A 20,440-nucleotide genomic window follows, 5' to 3' on the forward strand; every position below is an offset into this window, starting at 1 on the left:
TCAATGTAGGACGCAAATATATTCAGACAAGAAATTGTCACTTTAAGCTCTTAATTACTGAATGCTTTGAATTTCATATAAAAAGCACAACCAAGAAATCGAGTATTCCATAACTCACAAGTGCATTGCCATTGCTTAAAAAAAGGTGTGACTGGCAAAATAAATCAGAATTTTATCATCGGGAAAAGAAAGATACCTGGGAGTTGTGGCTCTGCTATTGTTAAGAGACTCTTGGCCAGCAGCAGTCACCCCTCTTTGGCTGGATTGCTGTGATGGAGCAAGAAGCTGGGGCTTGCTGCTTCCCTGGGTGGAAGGAGCGACATCTAAACTTGCATCTGTCGTTGGGATAGAGCTGCTGGTGTCATACATTTCAGGCAGAGGTTCTAAAACCAGCGAGACCTGAAAGACAGAATGTGAAAATAGTATGTTGTTCTTTCTTAATTAAGCGCAACACATACTCTATATTCACCTTTACTTTGCATGCTATGCAAAGTTGTTGCTTTTCTGTAAAAAAATGGTATTTATATCATACAGCTACGTAACACTTTAAAACTCTGACATATTTACAACTACTTATTTCACATGCTGTGTTTTCAAATCACAAGTAACTATGTGTCAGCATGTATTATCCAGAGCCAGGGCTGCAAACAGAACAAATATCTTCTTTACCCCAGACTTCAAAATCTTGTACAATTTCAGCTCAGGGGGGCTCTGGGGAAACATTAAAACTACTTCAGTATCCGCTTTCAGATCCACTGTTAAAACTCACCCTCATGGTAGAGTCTACAAATTTTCTTAGTCAAGTTGAACTACCAGTGCCGCATATCCTTCTAAACAAAACAATCAAAACTGTCAGTATTTATTTTTCATTTCCTACCTTTAGCCCGTAAAGACTTTTTGGGCATAAACCAGGTGTGCAGTGCACACAGCACAACTCAATCCTGATATCTGTTTATACCGTGAAGTGTTGCACTAACACATACGATAACTAAGAAAGAGCAAAGATTTAAGGGCTACCTGCAGCTCTCCGAGTTTATCAGACGTTGGTGAAACTATGGCGAAAAATCCGCTGATGGGATGGCTGGGAGAGAGCTGGGAAAGGCCAGCAATTTGCACTGTGCCAATGGGGAGATGGTCACGTCTGGTCATTACTTCTAGGACAAGCACACCCATATCTGCAAAAATCACGAACAGTTTAAACGCCTTCATTAATTTCACTAAATAACTTCTGACACAACATACCTTGAAGGCTCGTTATGAATAAAAACATAATTAAAACTATTCAGTTAAAATGAATCAGAGGCAAGAAAAGCTAACATAATGCTGTGTCATGAATTTATGACATGAGGCAGCAGTTAAAGAAGGGTTACACTAATAACAAATTATGATAAATAAGTAGAAGATATCCAATCTGTCAATTGTTCTTGAAATAATGTTTCTTTTTTTTTTTTTTTTTAATATGGACGATGACCAGTGACAGCAAACACAGGTTTTATGGACATAAGTTAGACACCAGGCTACCAGCTAAAGACAGCGCAGACCTTTCGGTAAAGTAAGTATCTTAGTAACATCGTAAGATCATAGGAGTATGTTTTTACTTTTCACCAGCTCAGAATACTGAAATGCATAATGTTTCAGATATTGATGATGCTAAAAGTCATCAGCTTGGCGTCTCATCTGGGAACGAAAAGGGCTTCGGTATTTCACAGAGCTGAGCCCTGAAGCCAACTAGGAATATAATATAACTAACATAATAATATAATATAACTAATACAATGTAAAAGGTTGATCTAGGTGGGTAAAAATCGCGGTTATTCAGCAAGGGGCTCCTCGGCTCCCGCCTGACCGAGCTGCCCGGCTCCGCAGAGGCGCAGGCCCCACCTGTGAGGTAGGCGGCGAGCTGCCGGGGCCCGCAGCGGACGGCGTAGCGGGCCGTGGCCCCCGCCGCTCGCTGCTCCGGCTCGGCGGCGGCCGGCGGCTGCAGCAGGGTCCCGTCCGACGTCTCCCCCCACCACCTGAGGCGGACGAGGGCGGCGGCGGGCGGCTCGGGGAGCGCCCACAGCACCCGGCCCACGGTGCAGCGGAGGAAGCAGCGCGGCGGGCCCCGCACCAGCGGCGGCAGGCTGAGGGGAGCGGGGGCGTCGCCGGCACCTGCGGGGGACGAGCCGTGAGCAAATGGCGGCGGTGGCAGGCCGCGCCGCGGCACCCTCCCAACCGCCGCCGCCTCCCCGGCCCCCACCCCGCCCGGGGGAGCCGGCCAGGCGCCGCAGCCCACCTCTCCTCCGCTGGGACCCCCCGGCCTTGGCGGCGAGCGCCTTCGGCCTCCTCTGCCCCATGGCGCCCCGCCGCTGCCCGGCAACCGCCGCCTCGGCGGGAGCGTCCCCCCCCCGCCTCCCCCGCGGGCACTTCCGGCGCGGCCGCGCGGCGGGACTACACCTCCCGCCATGCACTGCGCTCCCCAGCCGGCCCTATGGGGGCGCGGACTGCATTTCCCAGAAGGCCGCGTTAGGGAGTTTCCGGTGTGGGCGGTGGCGGACTCCGTTTCCCGTGGTGCCGCGCGGCGGCGCGGGGGGAGGGGGCGCTTCCGGCGGGGCGGGGCGGAGGGGAGCGGAGCGGAGCGGGGGTTGGCGGCGGCCGCGGCGCTCGGCGGGGCCGGTTCGGGGGCTGCTGCTGTGTCCTTGTGCGCCGGCCGCCGCCATGTCGGCCCTGGAGAAGCAGCTGCACCTGGGACGCCTCCCGCCGCGGCCCCCTTTGCCCGGCGGCGGCGGCCAGTCCGGCTCCAAGATGCGCATGGGGTAGGTGGGGGAGGGGCCGGGGCGGCTGAGGGGACAGGGAGCTCGGGGGGGGGAGGGGAAGGGGGGGCAGGCAGGGGGGTGCTTGTCGGTGAGGGATTTGGGGGGAGAGGGTGCTCGTTGGAGGGGGCTTTTAAGGGGGCAGCTCGTTGGAGGGGGCTTTTGAGGGGGCAGCTCGTTGGAGGGGGCTTTTGAGGGGGGGCAGCTCGTTGAGGGAGGCTTTTGGGGGGGCAGCTCGTTGAGGGAGGCTTTTGGGGGGGCAGCTCGTTGAGGGAGGCTTTTGGGGGGGGCAGCTCGTTGAGGGAGGCTTTTGGGGGGGCAGCTCGTTGAGGGAGGCTTTTGGGGGGGCAGCTCGTTGAGGGAGGCGTTTGGGGGGGCAGCTCGTTGAGGGAGGCGTTTGAGGGGGGCAGCTCGTTGAGGGAGGCGTTTGGGGGGGCAGCTCGTTGAGGGAGGCGTTTGGGGGGGGCAGCTCGTTGAGGGAGGCTTTTGAGGGGGGCAGCTCGTTGGGGGGGCTTTTGAGGGGGGCAGCTCGTTGAGGGGGGCTTTTGGGAGGGGCAGCTCGTTGGGGGGATGTGGGGAGGCTTTTGAGGGGGGTTGCTCGTTGGTGGAAGATTTAGGGGAAAGATTGGGTGGAAGATTTGGGGGGAAGGGGCCATCTTTGCTGCGAGGTGGCAGTAGAGAGGGTGGGATGGTCGTGTTTGGGCAGGTTGGGTTTGGGGGCTCTCTGTGCTGGGGGAGGTGGGGGCTGCGCTTTGAGGGGGGCTGGAGGTGCTTGTTGGTGGGGGTTTGGGGTAGCGGGGCCGCTGGGGCACACGAGGCTGGGGTTGCCCCTCGCTTGGGGTGGAGGAAACTTGTTGCTGCAGGAGGGATGCTTATTCCTCGGGGGGTGGGCAGAAGAAGGGCAGGAAAGCGGGTGTTGGTTGCTGGGGGGCCCTCTGGGGGGCTGGCAGCCCGGGGGAGGTGGCCGGCAGTGAGGTGGGTCCTCCTGGAAGGTGGGCAATGTGCTGGGAGAGACCAGCAAGCCCCCGGCTGGCCCTGCTGTGTCCTGGCTTGCCCACCGGTACCCAGGGAGAGCAGCATCTCCTCCAGCCGCCTCTCCATGCCGAGGGAGCAGGCAAAGGTCTTACCGCAAGAAGAGTATCCTGGGGCTGGGGGAGGTGGCTTCGGACCCCCGATGGGGAACGTGGCGTATGGAGCTGCAGCAGGACTTGGTGTCCTCCTGGCCTCCCCGTCTTTGAAGCCCCAAACGGGTTTGCCCAGCTTGGCTTGCCCCTACTGCTGCATCCCGGAGACTCATCAGAGACGTGGTAACGTTTCATTATGAAGCTTTCTCAAGCTCTTCCTCTTGAGTACAGAGCTCAGTAAAGATAAATGTCTCAGCTCATCCCCTTGCCCCCTTAACAACCCTTTTCTCTGAGTCCTTTTGCCGTGTGCAATGACTTGCTTGCCTGGCACCTCCAAGTCTGTGAGGGCACGACTGAGGGGGAGAGGTATCTTTAAATGTCATTTCCAAGCAGCAGACGCTTACGTGAAACTGTGCAGTAGGTGCGCCGTGCTAAGTACGTCCCTACCTCAGGTGATGGTATTTCATCTGGGATGATCCAGTACAGGGCAGCACCGAATAAACAGCTGTCAAATCTTTCAAGCAGGAGTGAGACCGTCTTTTGGAAGATGTGAGGGAAGAAGATTGGCCAGTGTTTATTGCGGCTATATTCAGCTGTGTGGAGGGGAAGTAAAGAGGGACTGACTGGGACAAGAAGAACCTTGGCAAAAGCTTTCTTCTTTAGCGGAGAAAATGGGTTGCAAACAGGACAACTTTCATGAGAAGGGGTAATTTTGTCTCCAAGGGGGATGGTGGAGAAACATATCTCAAATAGGTACCTTGTAGTGCTGGAAGGAGTGCAAGATGATCCTGCAGGAGGACAGCGTGGATTTGGGTAGAGTGACAGGACACCTTCCTAAATCTGGAGAAAATGCGTTTTCAGGGATGTGTGACTTTTCATACCGAGATGATTATTACAATATGAAAGCTGAGATCCGAATCGTGCCAAAAGACCAGGGGCTGATCCTTCAGAGGAATGCTAACCTCTTGTGTTGGATAGCTGGCGTCTGCAAGGTCCAGGTGTGCTTTGCACTATTCCCGATGATGTGAAGTGCTCTATTTAGACGATAAAAATATCCTACAATTCCTACAGGAAATCTCCTTTGCCCTGATGCATGAAATCAGATAACTAAAAGAAATGATGAAAAAGACAGCTACTCCACCGTGACTGAAATAAAATGTTTAGATATTTGTGGATGGGAGAGGACATCTTAATGACAGCTATTTCTCCTCTCCTTTAAAGCGTAGTTTTAAAATTTCTTTTGCATTAGATACTTAATACTACGTTTGGATGAATGCAGTATAATTGATATAGTTAGTGTATGGACTCATACTAACACATCTTCATCAAAGACTTTTTATGATGATTCACTTTAAAACGAAGCTTCATTTAAATGTTTAATGGCATGGCTCTAAGCCTAAGCAAAAATGGCATATTTAAGGATTAATTTGTACTGTTAGTGCAAGCGTAGCAATTAGAAAGGAGCTCTTTTGAATGACTTTCGGAGGGGCTTGCTCTTTCTCAGGGATGTTATCAGCTCTGCAGGAGAGGTGCTGTATCCCTTGGTTATCTGAAACTGGGAGTCGGGACTGCTGGGTTCTGTTTCCTGAAGTTGTGCTGAAGCTTGGGGTTGTGAGCAAGTCGCTAAACCATGAGCTTTCCCCTTTGTGTTGTGTTTCACAGGAGCATTGTGAAGGTTTCAAGGTACATACAAAACTAGGTTTAATATTATAAATATGGTTTGATTAGGCTGGGTCTGTTTAAAACAGAAATAACAAAGCAAACCCTTGTGTTGTACAAAGCCTGCCAAACAGAGAATTTTTCTGTTACAGTTTTCATCTCTCCCTCTTGTTTTATCCTGTTTAACTCGGAGCCTCATCCTGCGCAGTTGTTTTGTGTAAGATTCAATGCACTTTATTCTGGTTTCACAGGCTGTAAACTCTGTCAGGCACTCTATCTAATTCTTTCCATAAAGCAGTGCCTACACCTATGGCACTATAAATAAACATCATGTCACTTTGCTCATTCAGCTAAGGGCGTTGTCATAATTTAATAATAAATTTAAAAACTTACAACATTGGTGTTAAGGTGGCCCTAAATGGGACTGGATATTTTCTGAGGGCAGGTGTCTCCACAGTGATGATGATTAAAATATCAAGAATGAATTTCTTGCAGCACGGGGTGATCTGTTGCAAAATCTCGGGATCAGCGGAGGCCAAAGGAGCTGGTGTTGTGCTAATGGTGTTTTTTTTGTGCTTCTAATTAGCTACGTTCTTGCAAAATGTTCTCCATGTCAGTGTTGTGGCTGCTGAAAATCCATTCTCATGATAATTTTTATTAGTAAAATAGACAAAAGTAAAGGCTATTGAGTACTAACTTAATGAGGTGCTGCCAAAGCCCCCGTGATGCTTCTTTCTTCACTTATTCATCACAGGTAAACAATGACATTACAACTGAGCCCTTTTAGAGATTTTTATTTAAATATGATGTATGTCAGTGGGGTGTTTTTTCAGTTTGGTAATATTTAAAGGAGGAGTCCGCGAAGACTTGCATATGACACAGTGGAGTGCGAATAATGGTGACGCGAAGCTGTTGTACTGGATGAGTCCTTTTTCACGGCTATTGTAGCAGGGGAGAGTCGGAAAGCAGATTTTGCAGGGTAGCGAAGGGGCTTTTTAAATACGTGTGGAATATCCTTCCACGTGGGTAGGATTGCACATCTGACAGCACCGGCGTTTGTCTGCACGTCGCATGGGTGGTGGATTCTGGTGCTAGTGGTGTGGCAGAGGCTTTGGCTCGGAATTTTAGCCGACGTTTTCAAATGCCAGGACTGTTTTTTTGCGATGAAGCTCGTAGAAGATGAGGCTGGCTGGGTGTCAGTCTTCTAGCCCCTCACTTATGAACTTTGTTAGTCTGTAGACAAAATATCCCGTCCTTTAGCCTTTTTCCTCCCTGAGATCTCTATCTTTCCTGTTGATCTTAAGCAGTCAGCTTCGGTTTTGGACAGTGATGCCCAAAACTGGACATCAAACTTCAGCAGAAGCTTTCACGCACCATGTGAACTGCAGTTTATTTCTGTGCCTTTAGAGATGATAACTTAATTCATACAATCCTGTAGATTTTATTATTTTTTAGCAGCATGACACTGTTCTTCGCCCTGCCAGTCGTTTTCTGCAGTTCGGCAGCGACTGCTTGCCTCCTGCCTGCGTCTGTGTGGATTATTCGTGCCTAAGTTTGGCTCACACCTGCCTTGGTAAGATGCGGTTCAGTCCACCGAAGTGCAAGAGTCTCTGAGCAGACCAGCAACAGAGAATATGATTAGCTCTACAGAAGAAAATAGGGGTGTGACATACAAATAGTGCTGGCAAATGTGCCTGGCTATACTGAAATAGTCTTTTAAAAGACTATTCTAAAATAGTCTTCTAAAAGAAGTCCAACTTTTACTGGGAACAAAAACACTTAAATTAGAAATCTAATGAAACATTTGTTTACTCTTTTAAGCATCTTTTATTTATAAAACTGTTTTATTTGCAATGAATTTCTTGACTTGGGAGCAGGTCCATTAAAGTGTGTTTAGACAATGTCCAGCAGTGCTGGCAAGTTGATTTTTTCCACTTTTTTTCCCCCCATTTTCCCATTTTTTTGCTTGGTACCCAGCAGTTCTCAGATGGGAGCGCGTGGAGTACTTTTGTTGTTGTTTTTGTTAATCAACCAGGCAGGCCGTGTCAGATGTGACTCTGGTGGGTGGATGAAAGCAGGTCGGAAGAAGCCGAGGGTGGAGCGGGGCACATTGCCCTAGGCAAACAAAAATAGCTTACTGCAGCGCTGAGATTTCTCGAGCTTCAGTCATCCTTGACTGGAAAGGCAGCTTGGAGGGGCAGGACGCTTTCTTTACAACATCGTTTTCAAACTTACTTTGAGATTACCCATTTTGTGAGGAAGCTTTTCGCCATTTATATTGAGGGTTTCTTCAGCAAAATAAATGTTTATAGCTTTTTCTAATATGTTGTTCAGAGGTTAACATGTATTTCAGTAGCTCCTAATAAAATGTCACCTACTACTTCATTCAAATAGGTGAGAATAGACTTTTTTTTTTTTTGCCGTTTCCAGTTTTGCCATTTTCCAGTGTGATTGCTCCCTTATATCGCTTTACTGGAAAGTCTTATTTGAGAAGTCCAAGTGGCCAAAACAAATAGCTGTGCTGAGCCCATGAGAGTGTCACAGGGGCTGAATTCTGCTCAGCATCTTCGTTTGACTTGCATCTGCGGGCTCTTCCGTATTTACAGCTGTGCATCAACAGAATAATATTTGTGAAAATGCAAATACTCAGTATTCAAAAATTATTCAAATTCGAATATTCCAGAAAATAAGTATGCCCAGCGAGACAGTAGGGATATTGAATCTTTGATTCGGGTGTAACGCTGGTATTAATATTTAAATAAAAACAGAGCTGAATAGTTAAAATGGCTGCTGCAACATAGTTTTAACAGGCTTTTGCAGTACTACAAGATGTACGCTTGAATTTCTCCATATTTCACAGCACGTTGCATTGATTTCTGCTACCTGGCTTCCCCTAAATTACACCCCCCTCCCATCTGCAAACTCGCACATGTGCGTGCGCTGTTCCAGAAATACCCGCTTTTGCTAGCTTAGCACTCTGCTGCCTTTATTTGTGTTTAAGTGCTCTCCGACTGAATAGAGCAATATTATCGAAAGACATTTTTTTGAAGGAAGAAGGTGTGCTTCTGGCTCATGCAGTATGTGAAAATCACACAGGTGAGAGGAACTTAGTTCATTTTTAAGTGTCCATTTTTTTATTTGCAGGAGCACATCTCTCTACGACTGCATTTGAAACGGACCACATGTATTAAGGCCTTCATTTGAATCACTCAGTTGAAAGGGGAATAAAATCAAACTTTATGGTCAGAATTCTTGGAGAAAATCAAATAATGGAGTTCATAAAATCAGTAGTTAAGCGGAAGGACCAAGAGCTATGGAAGCAGCTCCTGACAGCTGTAACAGCTTCTGCGTGTGCAGGCCTTTTTATATTTTACGTTTTTCACTAGTTTGCTTATAGAGCTAGTGATTCAGGGCTGAGAATCCAAATGGGAGTTGAAAATGAGGAAGAGTTCCCATTTCCCTTCCAGCCTATGAATAAAAATTGTGCATGATGTCCTAAGATCCCTTCATTATCTGAAAGGGTATGACTGGATCTCATCAGTTTAATTCAATGATGACAACTAGTGTCTCCGTTTTTAATCAATTTTTCCTGAAACTTTTTTATAAAAGAAACAATTTATGTATTCAGTATATGTAAGGTAGACTTTAACATACTGTTTTTGTCCATTTTTAGACTTTCAAAATACGACTTGCCAGGCATAGTGGTTCTTGCATACTAGATTATATTTGATGTGCCTTGTTGGTGAGGTTCAAATACGGTGTGAGAATTAACTCTCGATTCAGGTGTGTTAAGTTCTATAATTGCTTAAATAGTTGTAAATTTGTTCTCTAGGTCAGCAGAAAAAGAAAATACATCTAAAAATGGTTCTCCATGTTTGGTACAGCTTTCCTGTAGGAAAATAACCCAAAGAAAGCCCCTCTGAACATTGGTGAGCAAAATGGTTTTCGTTTAAATCAATGCACGTGGGCTCCCTGGCAGTACGTGCACGTTTTCATTACGCGATGAAGAGGCCAAGCTGCACAATAGGGTAAAATTAGCTGTAGAGAGTGCCCAGAATGTGTTTTGTGATTCTAGTTTAATACGTAAGCTGGCTGGTTTTGAGTTGAAAGATCATTCTAAAAAAGTTATTATGTTGGATTCTGTTTTGGTCTGCCGGATACTTTAAAAAGCAGTAATTAGTTCTGTCAGTTTAAATATTTGGTCAGCAAAATGTTGCTTCGGCATAGGAAGGTGCAAAATCACAGCTGCTGTTTATTGGGCTCGCTTCTAATTTTGAATGCGTGTTGATATATCACTGGCAAAAAAGAAGCTCTAGAAGAATAATAAATTGAAGATACTCATTTTTGCTTTCTTCAGAAAAAGACCAAGCTCTAATGCATTATCTTTAGTGCTGTGCTGTGATTGCTTTATGTGGTTCAGACACCAGTGTTTCTTTAAAATCAGCCATTGCTCAGCCTTGTGCAGTCACCAGACATTTTGTGGAAAACTGCATGTTTATTCTTCCCCTGTTAGGGGCTCAGTATGAAATCAGAGGTCGCTTAGACCCTCCCAAGCACCGTTTGGAAGCAAGTATTTTGCTTTCAATTGCAATCTGCAAATATTTGCATAAGAGGTGACAACAGTTTTTAATTCCCAGGTCCTCTTCACTTTCTGCTCTAATTCCCCTGCAAACATAGGAATTCTAGTATTTGTTGTTCTCCAATATTTCATATATCTGGCACACATCTACTAACGTTTTCTTTGGAGTCGTTAGCTCTTACTAAGCGGGATTTTTGAGCTGTTTACTAATACTTCTAAATCAAACAGTGCGACGAGGCAGAGAGTGCCAAGTTCCCAGGGAAGGGCTCGGCTCTGCTCTCACGGGTTCCTAGTGCAGCGCTCCTCCTCGAGGATCTGGAGGAATGGGGAAGGAAGGGGGGATGTCTTCTTCACTAGCAGCACATGTTTATTCTGCATTAGTGATTGCGTATCGGCCGTCTCGCTAACTGGAGGCTTCTCCTTTCCAGGAGAAAGGGCTGCACTGGGTCAGCCTAAAAAGCTTGAGCCTGGTTTCAAGGTCTCCAAGTTATCTGATCTCATGAGGACATCTACCTGAGAGACATGGGGGGAAAAATGGGCTAAAAAACCCTTCAATCTGAGCAATTGAGATAAAGTAACTCAATTCCCCCTGCCCAACCCTTCACCCCAAGTCACTCCTGGCTTTGCAGATAATCAGGCTCCTTAAAGTCTTTCACTACATGACATGTTTTCCAGCCTTAGTTATGTGGTTCTTCAAATCCTCTTCGGTTGTCTCCTTGAATTACTGACTCCAGCCGTAGGTACAGTATTCCAGACACGGTGGCACCAGTGCCTTCCGCGGAAATAGCATAGTCCGTGCTGCGATCTGAGATCGTCCTTTAGATGTCTGGAAGTCATGCGCCGCGCGTGCCTTTGGGAGCGCGTAGTCAGCCGATTTGACCGCCTGTTTCCGGAGGCTCCGCTTTGCAGGTCAGCGTGCCCTGGTCCCTGAACGTGGCGTGAGACTCCTATCGTACATCTTTCAGACTGAAGCTCTCCTGTAAGAGAGAGTTCCCTACAATTAAGAGTATGCCACTGCGACGCAGGAATGTAAGGCTGCGCAAGAAAGTCCTCTCACCCAAGCAGGGTTAATGAACGCTTCCTGCATAACTTGGCCATTGATAGCTGATTTAGTTAATGCTCTGCTAAATGTTTCCTCTGTTAGTCCTGAATGCTTAAAAACCTGCTTCTTATTAGTAGCAACACTGAAATAGGTATTGCCACTTGTGACAGGGAGATTGGCTGAGCCAAAGATCTTCAGTGATGACTGAAGCAGCTCCAATTCCTCATCGTTATAACTTGGGCTTGTAGCATCGGTGTGCAGCTGTGAAGAATTCACTTCTTGTCTTTTGTTATGCTTAATTTTGATTGTAAATATCCGGAACTTGCACTATTGAAGGTTCATTTGATCTCCTCATCTTTCCTACGTGATGCTGCTCTAATGTCCTTGCATTAGTCAACAAGTTAATGTGTCCCTTAGAATATTGTCTCTCTTGTCCCTTGTGTTAGAGGCTGTCCATACTGTAACTCCTTTCCAAAAGAGGTGGTTTAGTTGGTCACACAACCAAAACTCTTCACCTTACGTAATACCAGTCACCAGCTTGCTTCAAGATTGGCCCATATTCTGCTTCCCTTCCATATGGATAGGAAGGACCACTTATCTCTTTTTCCTTTTGAGATCTTTTCAAAATTTAAGTCTAAGGTGTTGTGGGATGAGGAGGATCATCCTCTCATTAGTAACTAGTTATCTGCTAGGAAACGAGTTAGCAACAAACTTTCTGTTCTTGTAATGAAAGGGAGATTACTGGTAGGTTCCTGCTGTTTACCAGATTTATGGGTTATCTGGGAAAGGACACAACTAGGGGGATCAAAATATTTGCTGGTCAGGTGGAATTATTCAGGACACTCAAACCAAAAAACAGCTGTAACATGCTGAAAAAAAGCTTTACAGCACTGAAATGCAGCATTTTAAAAGGCTGATGGAGTTCGATGTCATTAACTGCACATCCTAACTATGTCTGCAAGTTATGGGTTCTTGGCTGCGATCACTCAGAAAATACATCTTGGAGTAATGAGTATAGGTTTTTTTTAAACATCAGGTCAACTGCACTCAGGTAATAGACTTTAGTGAGTAATTTGCAAAGACCAGAGAACAGAAATCATCCAAACTGTGGGCAGTTCTCTTCTTTCCATCTCCAGAAAGAACCAGGAACGGTGCAGAGTGAGAGCGTGATGGGGGCTGCCGTGGCTTCCAGACAAGGACACGATCAATGGAAGAGGACTCTTGACTTGCAAAGTACATGGCCCAGGCAAGGGCAGTGTGATAGAGGTTGATACAGTCATTAATATTGTAAAGAAGAGTAGGCAAATGTTATGATATGGTGGGCTTAAAAGCCAACAGAAGTACTCCTTTTTGCGCAAAGCATAATTAAATTGTGGCACTTGTTGTCACAGATGTTGTGAAAGTAGCTCTGGCTGGAACTGACTCATATTTTATGTGAATAGCTAATGAAAATTATCCTCCATTAGCGTAACAGTGCTGAGGATGCAGCCCCGGGAGATCCCCATCCTGATCATAGCGAGAAGTTGGAGGCCTGTCGTACGCTGTTGCTTATTTGCAGCCTTTCTCATTCGCTGTGCTGGTATCTTTTGGTGACAGGTTACAGAACTGCGTGGACCTTTGCTGTCTCTCATTACATCAGTTCTTGTGGTCCTAGAAGATACGCAATCGTAAGTGAGGTAGCTTGAAGCTTTATCAATAGTATGATTTCACTGTAATTCCTAGTAAGTTCTTGCTTATCAAAATCAGCATTAGTTGCTTTTTTGGATCTTAATCTGCAGTGGGAGTGCCTTTTTTTTGCCCCCCTAGCAAGATGTTACTTAGGTGTCTTGGCAAATGTTGTGTCTGTCTTCCTTGAATACTTGGACACCTATGCAGGTATGCGTGGTTCTTACCAATATTATGTTGACTTGTCATCTTTGTGTGTATCGTATTGCTCTGTTCTTGATCTACAGCATCCTTTGAGAGATGAAGGCTTGAATGTGATTTTTTTTTTTAATCTACTCAGAAAATGAGATTAAGCTGAGAGAGTGGAAGGGATTAATGTTTTCTGGATTTACGTAGGTGTGTGACGTCTCATTTAATTGAAGCTTGACAAGAACAATACTGAAGTCTGGAAACCCACAGAAGTGAATTTGGAACATTCAGGGGGTGGATGTTTTATGTTTGATATTCTAGAAATATCAGGGGGAATAGTTTTATTTGTACAAAACTGAAAAGCTACTTTCTCTGTTCTTTTCTGTTTCTTTAAGGAAGCAGAGAATGCTGGAGAAACTTCTTCAATAGAGAAGATTTTCTTCTGAGGAGGTCTTTTACCCCCCACACCCATGCCTGCTCTTAATATTCTGTGCTGATTGCCTCCCCCAGAAGAATTAAAGTGCAAAAAGCCTGTTAAAATGGTGCAGTTACTCATCCAGTATGCCGGGCTTGAATCTAGCCTGATTATGTCACTGCCAAAATTAAGCACTACCCTTTTAGCCTTACTGAGTGAATATAAGCCTGAGAAACAGATTTTGCATCAACTGAGTCATCAGGAAAATTCTGATTGCAGAGCCTTTCATTAGTAATGGGGATATGAGGAGAAGGCACAGCTGCACCTTTTGATTGAAGTTAAAAAAAAAAAAAATTTGGTTTATCAACTGGGCACCTTTGAGAGTCCTAGATTATGTAATGTCCGGTTTTCTGCATTCACCCGTTACTTTGTGGGGAATTGTGTTCCCTAAGGTGCTAAATACAAACGGAAATTAGCACCGGAGGAATGGCTAATTTGAGGCATCGTTTATTGCAGTGCCTTGTGATGCACCCGTCAAGAGACTGCAGCAGAAGTTAGCCTTGTTATAAAGAGGAGATGAGTCTCTTTGCTTATGAGGAATAAAGACTGTGATTCACATTTTGGAAATGTGCTACTGGGAAAACCAGGCCTGGTTTTACTGCCTCCGTTCAGGTATCATTCCCTGGGTCTGCAGAGCACTGTCAGGAAGGTGCCAACTTGTACAAAAGGATGCTGTACCTATTGACCATGGAAACCGGGACCTTGATTCCCCAGGTAGGAGAAAGAAAAATAAGTTAGGGAGCTCTAGTGACCTGCCTCTTCTGCCTTTTGGGTGGTCTGAGCCAAGCACGCCAAGGATGGCTCATATATATGTCTTATAAAGGACTATACCTGACGGCTCTGTAGACCAGTGGCTTGCAGGCTGGATGAAAGACTTCCACAAGGCCATCACTGTCTCAAGGTGCTCTACAGGCTTGTCCAAGCCTGAAGGAAACCACTGCAGGTGGAAGTAGTTGTTAGACGTGAAGCAGATTGGCGCTCTACCTTGCTTATAGTTAAGGAGTTGTCACTCCACAGGTAGCCCTGATGTCTGAACCTTTCATCGTCATGTGAGTCATTTTCCAACACCATAGTTTTGGCCTCTCCGAAGCGCCTTCTCTTCCCCCAGTGTCCACCACTATGATTTTCTTGCATAGTGCCCTTTCATCAGCGTTTGGCAAATGATGCAACAGATGAAGAAATCTTGCTTCTGGGCCTTAGCTCCCTAGTTTGTGGTAGGTAGTTTTGGCATCCAGGAGTCTCCAGCGATTGGAATGTGGTTGGCCAAACTTTACCTTCCTGGTTTTTCTGATGAAGGTAAAGCGGTGTTTCTATATGGGTAGATTATGACTTTTAAAGGAATTATGGAAAGGAACCTGGAATAACTGCAAAGCTTCTCGCAATCCCTACCCTAAAATCCCATTTTCTTAAGGAAGTATTCTGCCAGCATCTGTGTTACGTAGGCTTGTCATTATGAACCTGAATTTAAGTATACAAGTTTCTAAAGGATTTTCCTTTTTTTTGTCTTTTGGATTCACTGTTACTTAAATTGCTGATGGTGTCCTTCCTAATGAAGTCTTTTTATTAGAGGATGTTTTATTTTTCCAATAATTTCCTAAGAACTTGGTCTCTTTCATAACTTTTGAGTGTCCGTCGCGTCTCCTTGAGCCATCACATAATGTGGTAATGGCTTAATGTTGTTGTAGTTTTGCCTGTGTAGGTCTAAGACCATGGAAGGAGGGCAGCTTGGGGAGTATTTATTGATCTTTGTGGTGGTGATGTTCTCGTGATCCTTATACTTAGCTGAGGCAGTGCAGATGTGGAAGCCTAGACTGAGTTCGCTTGATCTTGTACTTCTCCCCCACTGTCCTGACATTGCTCTGTATACAGGGCTTTAATACTAGAACTTGTTTACAAACATGTTCAAGTTTTAATCACTGCAGTAGATTCCAGGAAACCTGAGCTGTAATTAACACTTGCTGCTGTTAACTTCAAATATGACAGATTTAATTTATTCTGCTTCTAACAATGTTTCTAAGCAGGCGTCCTTCTGTAAACCTCAGTTTAATTTTTTCCTCCATGGTTTCTCTATCAGCCACCCAATGATGGGGGCGGTTTGACTTTCTTTTTGGATGATAATTCTTACAGAAATTAGATGCTACTAAAAGAGGAGATTCCTAGGAAAGCTCACGAACAAGTGCTAATTTTTATTTTTTTAATAAGATGCTGAATTTCTTACATCCTATGCTAGATTAGTAGTAACCTTCAGTAAATAGCTGACACTTTACTTTTCAAACGTGTGGTGTCAAGGTGACTTCTGAGAGGGATGTATTTTTTTTTTTAATTGTGATTCATGGGCTGAGTCATAAATTTAGGATGACTTCCTGCATTCCAGACACGGAAATGCTCCCGGTCATATCAGTGTCAGGCCTGCTTTAAGGATAGTACAGGGCTATTAAATAAAAAGATTCCACCTCTGGCTTCGGAAGCCCCTGATCTGTGGGTCGTTGCAAGTTGGGAGGTTTTACTGGGAAAGCATCGCTGCATACTTGCCCTGTTCTTATTCTTTTTTCCTTGGAATATGCTATTGAGTGCTGTGACAGTCTGAAATACCAGGCTAGCTACACCTTTGCTTTTATCCAGTCTGCTGTTTTTATGTTAGATCTCTGTAATCAAAATTGCCATTGTTCAGTGTTCCTTGGTATTGATTTATGAGAAAATATTCTTCTCTTTGTTCCGCCGCTGCTTTTCCTGTGCATCTCTATGATGTCCCCAATAGGAACAACACTATATAAAACAGAACAGGGAGGGTATTGCCTTACTGAACATGAAAGTGCTAATATTGTAGTCAAGAGGGAATTTCCCTTATGTATCATTTGCTTCCAGTCCTAAACTATTTTGTAACATTGCCATATTGTGCTAAATGTATGCAGTGACCACTCTGTCAATTTAAATGAAAGACTTTAAAATACCTCTTTCTTACTGAATTTTTTTTTTTGTCTTACAGCCCTGGAAGGAAGCGTGATTTTTCCCCGGTGCTTTGGAACCAATATTTTGAATCTATGGAAGACGTCGTGGTAGAAAATGAAACCGGCAAGGATATATCCTTTTTTTCCAGATTGAACTTTCCTTGTTCTCGGTGACTGGGGTAGTATCATATGTTTTTTGAGTTTTGGGGGGTTTGCTTCACCTCTTTCATGTATTTCTTTCCTTCCTACCTTCCCTTCCCCAGTTTTTTTCTTTTGCATGGATTACTTTCAGCGACCAAAGCTGTAGCTGCTAAGCTGACAGTTAAGATGTTATAGAAGGTAAAGATACCTAGTAAGGTTGATTCCTGGTATTGCTTTCTTACTTTATTAAATATTAATTTAAGCAAGTGTTTCCAACAGCTGAATAATATATTTTGCTGGGAAAAACTCCTTAGTTCTTGTAGTTTTAAATCAAATCAAGATCAAAGCTGTTTGTTGATTTTATTAATGACAGTTAATGGCTGTTATCCTCTTTGACAAGCTTGAGTATGGGGCAAAAGCCTTCATATGGCTTCCTTCATTCCTTTCACAGATGCTGCTTACACCTACTAATTGCTGCTGTTTTCCAGGCCATTTGCTGAGCATGGGCTGTGCTGCTGAGACAAGACTTCCCATCAGCTCTGCCTCTGCCTAGAGCTGTGACAAAAGCGGTTTGAGAGGTACTTCCAGGTCTTTTGACCTGCCTTACCGTCTGCTCTGGACTGCCTGAGGAGCCAGGCAGTAAATCTGTCCCGTAAAGTAAATCTTTCAAACATATCGCCTGAGCCATTCACTGTCTTGGCACTGTTGTTCCTGGCAGCTCTCATGAAGGGAGCTACTGTGCAGGATCAGGGATGAAGAACCAGGGTTCAGTTTCTGGCTCTGTCAGTCATCTCTTTCTGTGTGAACTTTGCTAAACAGCTCTGTACCTCAGTTTTTTTAATTCGCCAACCTGTATAAATATCTTCAAAACTCTTCCTGGAGTATGTTGCAAACATGCAAAGAAGCATTTGTAAAAAATTTTTGCCATACTTAATTGCAAAATGAAATGATTTTTCCTATTTGTGCTTAAATTACACAACCTTGTAGTGTAAATAGTTGCGTAGTTTTTAAGCATGCATACCCTAGCTTGGCCATTAAGAAAAGCAAATTTCAAACTACTTCAGTCCCAAATTTTGGTTTATTAATTATTTCTCTAATGCCAGTAGCATGTGATGCCTTAAAATGAGGAAAAATTCTCTCTCCTGGTGGTTTTGCTCAGCTTGTCATTGTTCTCTGCTCTCAGTAACTGTACTTGTCCAGTTGATCCTGTGAATTTTTCATGATTTGCACCTTGTCTGCCTTTGTTGTAACCTGCCTTGTGCACCCGTGAGGCTTCATAAATAATGACGTAAAGAGCATAACGGACCTTTTTGGATGGGTGATGTACTTGAGCAAGTCTTAGTTCTTTGGGATTTATTGTTGCAGCTGCACCTCCTCATCTCTAACAGAAGTTTAAGCTCCCATGTGAGAGGTTTTAGACAGATGTGTACTGTGGAAAAGGCTGAATAAAGGAATGGAGTTAGTGCCCAGCTGATTGAACTGGTTGAGCTGATGCTGCTGAGTAACCCCAGCTAGCATAGTTAGAGTCAGAGGAACATGTTTGTCTGCGGTTGAAAAGAAAATCTCTTTTCTGAAGACGTTATAATCTCAATAGATGAGGCACTCCGGGAACACAAAGACGGTGGAAGCGGTGAAATGACTTGTCTGATCTCTTGGTCACAGCTGTGGGAAGTGAACAGAGATATCGTGACTCCCAGTTCTGTGCCTTTCCCTAAGTGACACTGTTTTTAGTAATAGTTTAACCTCATTTTTCCACATCTCTATACTGTGAGGCGACCTCACATACCTTAGTCAAGCTTCTTTACCGGTGTATATTCCAGAGAGTAATTGTATTGCCCTAAAAATCTTGGTTGCAGGTTTGTCTGACATGTTTTCTTGCATGTAGCAGGAAAATACATGTGAATGAAAATTGTGTGCTTTATAGTTTCTGCTGGTACTGCTTTGATTTTTCTCTTTGTCATTTGATTTGCTGTTGTACACAGAGAAAAATGGGTGTGGGCAGAAGATGTATAGGTGACAAGGGGGAGGAGACCTGGGTGGTAGGAAGATAATTTTTGAAAGTTAAAGCAGGTTAAGTTTTGCTCAGGTTATACCTGCACATACTGGTTGATCAGAGGTAGAAATGAGGCCTCGTTTAGGCAAGGGTAGAAATGAAATACTATTGAGCATGTTGGAGACTCCAGAATATATTAAACTCAATAACTTGTTTCAAAGAACTTCGTGAAATGTCCTTAACTGTTCATACACTTTTCGAATTTACAAAAGCGGATCGGAGGGGCCTGTCTTGCTGCTGCTACATGGTGGAGGCCATTCTGCTCTTTCCTGGGCTGTGTTTACTGTAAGTAAGCTGCTGATTTATAGTATATATATGTGTGTGCAGATACTGTTCCAAGCGTGGAAGACAAATAACCATTCAGCCCTGTTAAGCACGGAAAAGCCAGTTCAGAAAGCTGTGTCTTATAATTTCCTGGTGTATACCTGACTCAACTCTTCTACATATTTCACTGTCAGTGTATACATTAAATAGGCAAAGCACATCCAAAGCTTTATTCTCTAGGCTTTAGTTAGCAGCAGCGTCCAAAACTACATCTGCCACATAACTTGCGTGTTTTAGTGAAGTGCCAAGATGTTGCTCATCTCAGCATATCCATATTTTTCTCAGGCCTGCTTTTGCATGACTACTGGTGAAGGTTCAACAGCTTTATCTCATCTCAGCAGTATCATCTTCGCATGGTTGAGGTCCTGTTTGACTAGTCTAGAAATCTCGTTTGCTGCTTAAGCAGCTCTCGGAAACATAAAGTGATGTGGTGTCAATAGGAGCAAGTGCTGTGGACTGACCAAGCACTTTTTTGACCAACCACCCCCTCCTCCCTAAAAAAAAAAAGAATAAAAAAGAGGGAGTAAAGGAAGAAAATGGTATTAAAGGATTATAAGTAAAATAAAAGCACTTGCAGCATGCAGTTTATATTTGGGACCTTTTTAATCCAGGAACTCTTAAGTTGTCTAGTACTCTTACCTTAATGGAAGGATGTTATAGGACAGATTTCACAGAAATACCACTGCACAGATGGAGTCTGTAAATCTGCCCTGTGTCTCTGTCTGTGTCATATGTTATCTTTTTGCAGGTCGATTATCTTTAGACCAGTTAGCCTTTAAGTGGAGATTCAAATGAGTAACAGGAATGAACATTTTACAAGAGTTATTACCAGCTGCTTTTGAGGACTGCCATTGAGTAATCCTGCTACTCAAAAACGAGATGTATTAGAACAATTCTTTGCTAACTGGGCTGTAATTTTGGTATTGAATTGTAGTTTGACACCTAACTTGGTTCATTTGTATGTATAATTTTAGTTTACCCAGAAACTGTTGCAGATGGAGGGCTCCTGAAGTTTGTCTTATGTCTGTCTTACTAAATTCTGTCATTATTTGCTTGTAGATCATTAGTTGCCAAAATGGACAGATCTTTTTTCCTCTGCTAGTCTAGTGTTTATTGTTATGGTAGGCAAGTGCCTTAAATAGGTGTAGGAAAGGTCATTGCTTTTAAGCAGGCAGAGGCACAAGCATGAAGTCAAGTTTTCCTGAGTTAAAGGACAGGTTTTTTGCAAGACACTCCCACCCTCTCTAGAACTCTAGTCCCAATAGCAAAGCCAATACCATTTTTACACTTCAGGATCTGGACATAGTTTATTGAATATGGTGAAGTGACTGCAGTTGTAACACTGGACCTTACAGGTGCTGCCTTTTTATGCTACTGTTAGCAATTAGCAAAGTTAAATCATATACAAGATTCACATAGATTGGTGCCTTGCACCTGACGATGCATCTG

At 44.3% G+C, this 20,440-nt stretch overlaps 2 protein-coding genes across 6 annotated transcripts in view; one reads left to right on the plus strand and one right to left on the minus strand.

Annotated features, from left to right (window-relative positions):
- Positions 1-2,436, minus strand: part of C2CD3 (C2 domain containing 3 centriole elongation regulator) — a 49,064-nt gene extending 46,628 nt beyond the window's left edge. For both annotated transcript variants that reach the window (XM_026111454.2, XM_026111453.2), the window contains exons 1-4: positions 2,276-2,436; positions 1,882-2,151; positions 1,018-1,175; positions 197-399 (exon numbers count right to left, since the gene is read on the minus strand). In XM_026111454.2, coding sequence (XP_025967239.2) covers positions 197-399; positions 1,018-1,175; positions 1,882-2,151; positions 2,276-2,336 — 692 coding nt within the window. In that variant the 5' untranslated portion in view covers positions 2,337-2,436. The remainder of the gene's footprint in view (positions 1-196; positions 400-1,017; positions 1,176-1,881; positions 2,152-2,275) is intronic.
- The window catches only part of PPME1 (protein phosphatase methylesterase 1), a 32,609-nt gene continuing 14,598 nt past the window's right edge, over positions 2,430-20,440 (plus strand). For 2 of the 4 annotated variants that reach the window (XR_010387344.1, XM_064505246.1), the window contains exons 1-4: positions 2,430-2,795; positions 12,793-12,863; positions 16,512-16,605; positions 18,860-18,952. Coding sequence is in view for 3 of the 4 variants with exons in the window: in XM_064505246.1 (XP_064361316.1) it covers positions 2,445-2,795; positions 12,793-12,863; positions 16,512-16,605; positions 18,860-18,952 (609 nt within the window). In the remaining variant the exon portion in view is untranslated. Of the gene's footprint in view, positions 2,796-12,792; positions 12,864-13,938; positions 14,240-16,511; positions 16,606-18,859; positions 18,953-20,440 lie in introns of those variants that run through there. The other 2 variants (XM_064505248.1, XM_026111459.2) reach the window with 2 other exon arrangements.

The sequence above is a fragment of the Dromaius novaehollandiae genome, chromosome 1, assembly GCF_036370855.1.
Source record: "Dromaius novaehollandiae isolate bDroNov1 chromosome 1, bDroNov1.hap1, whole genome shotgun sequence".
NCBI lineage: Eukaryota > Metazoa > Chordata > Aves > Casuariiformes > Dromaiidae > Dromaius > Dromaius novaehollandiae.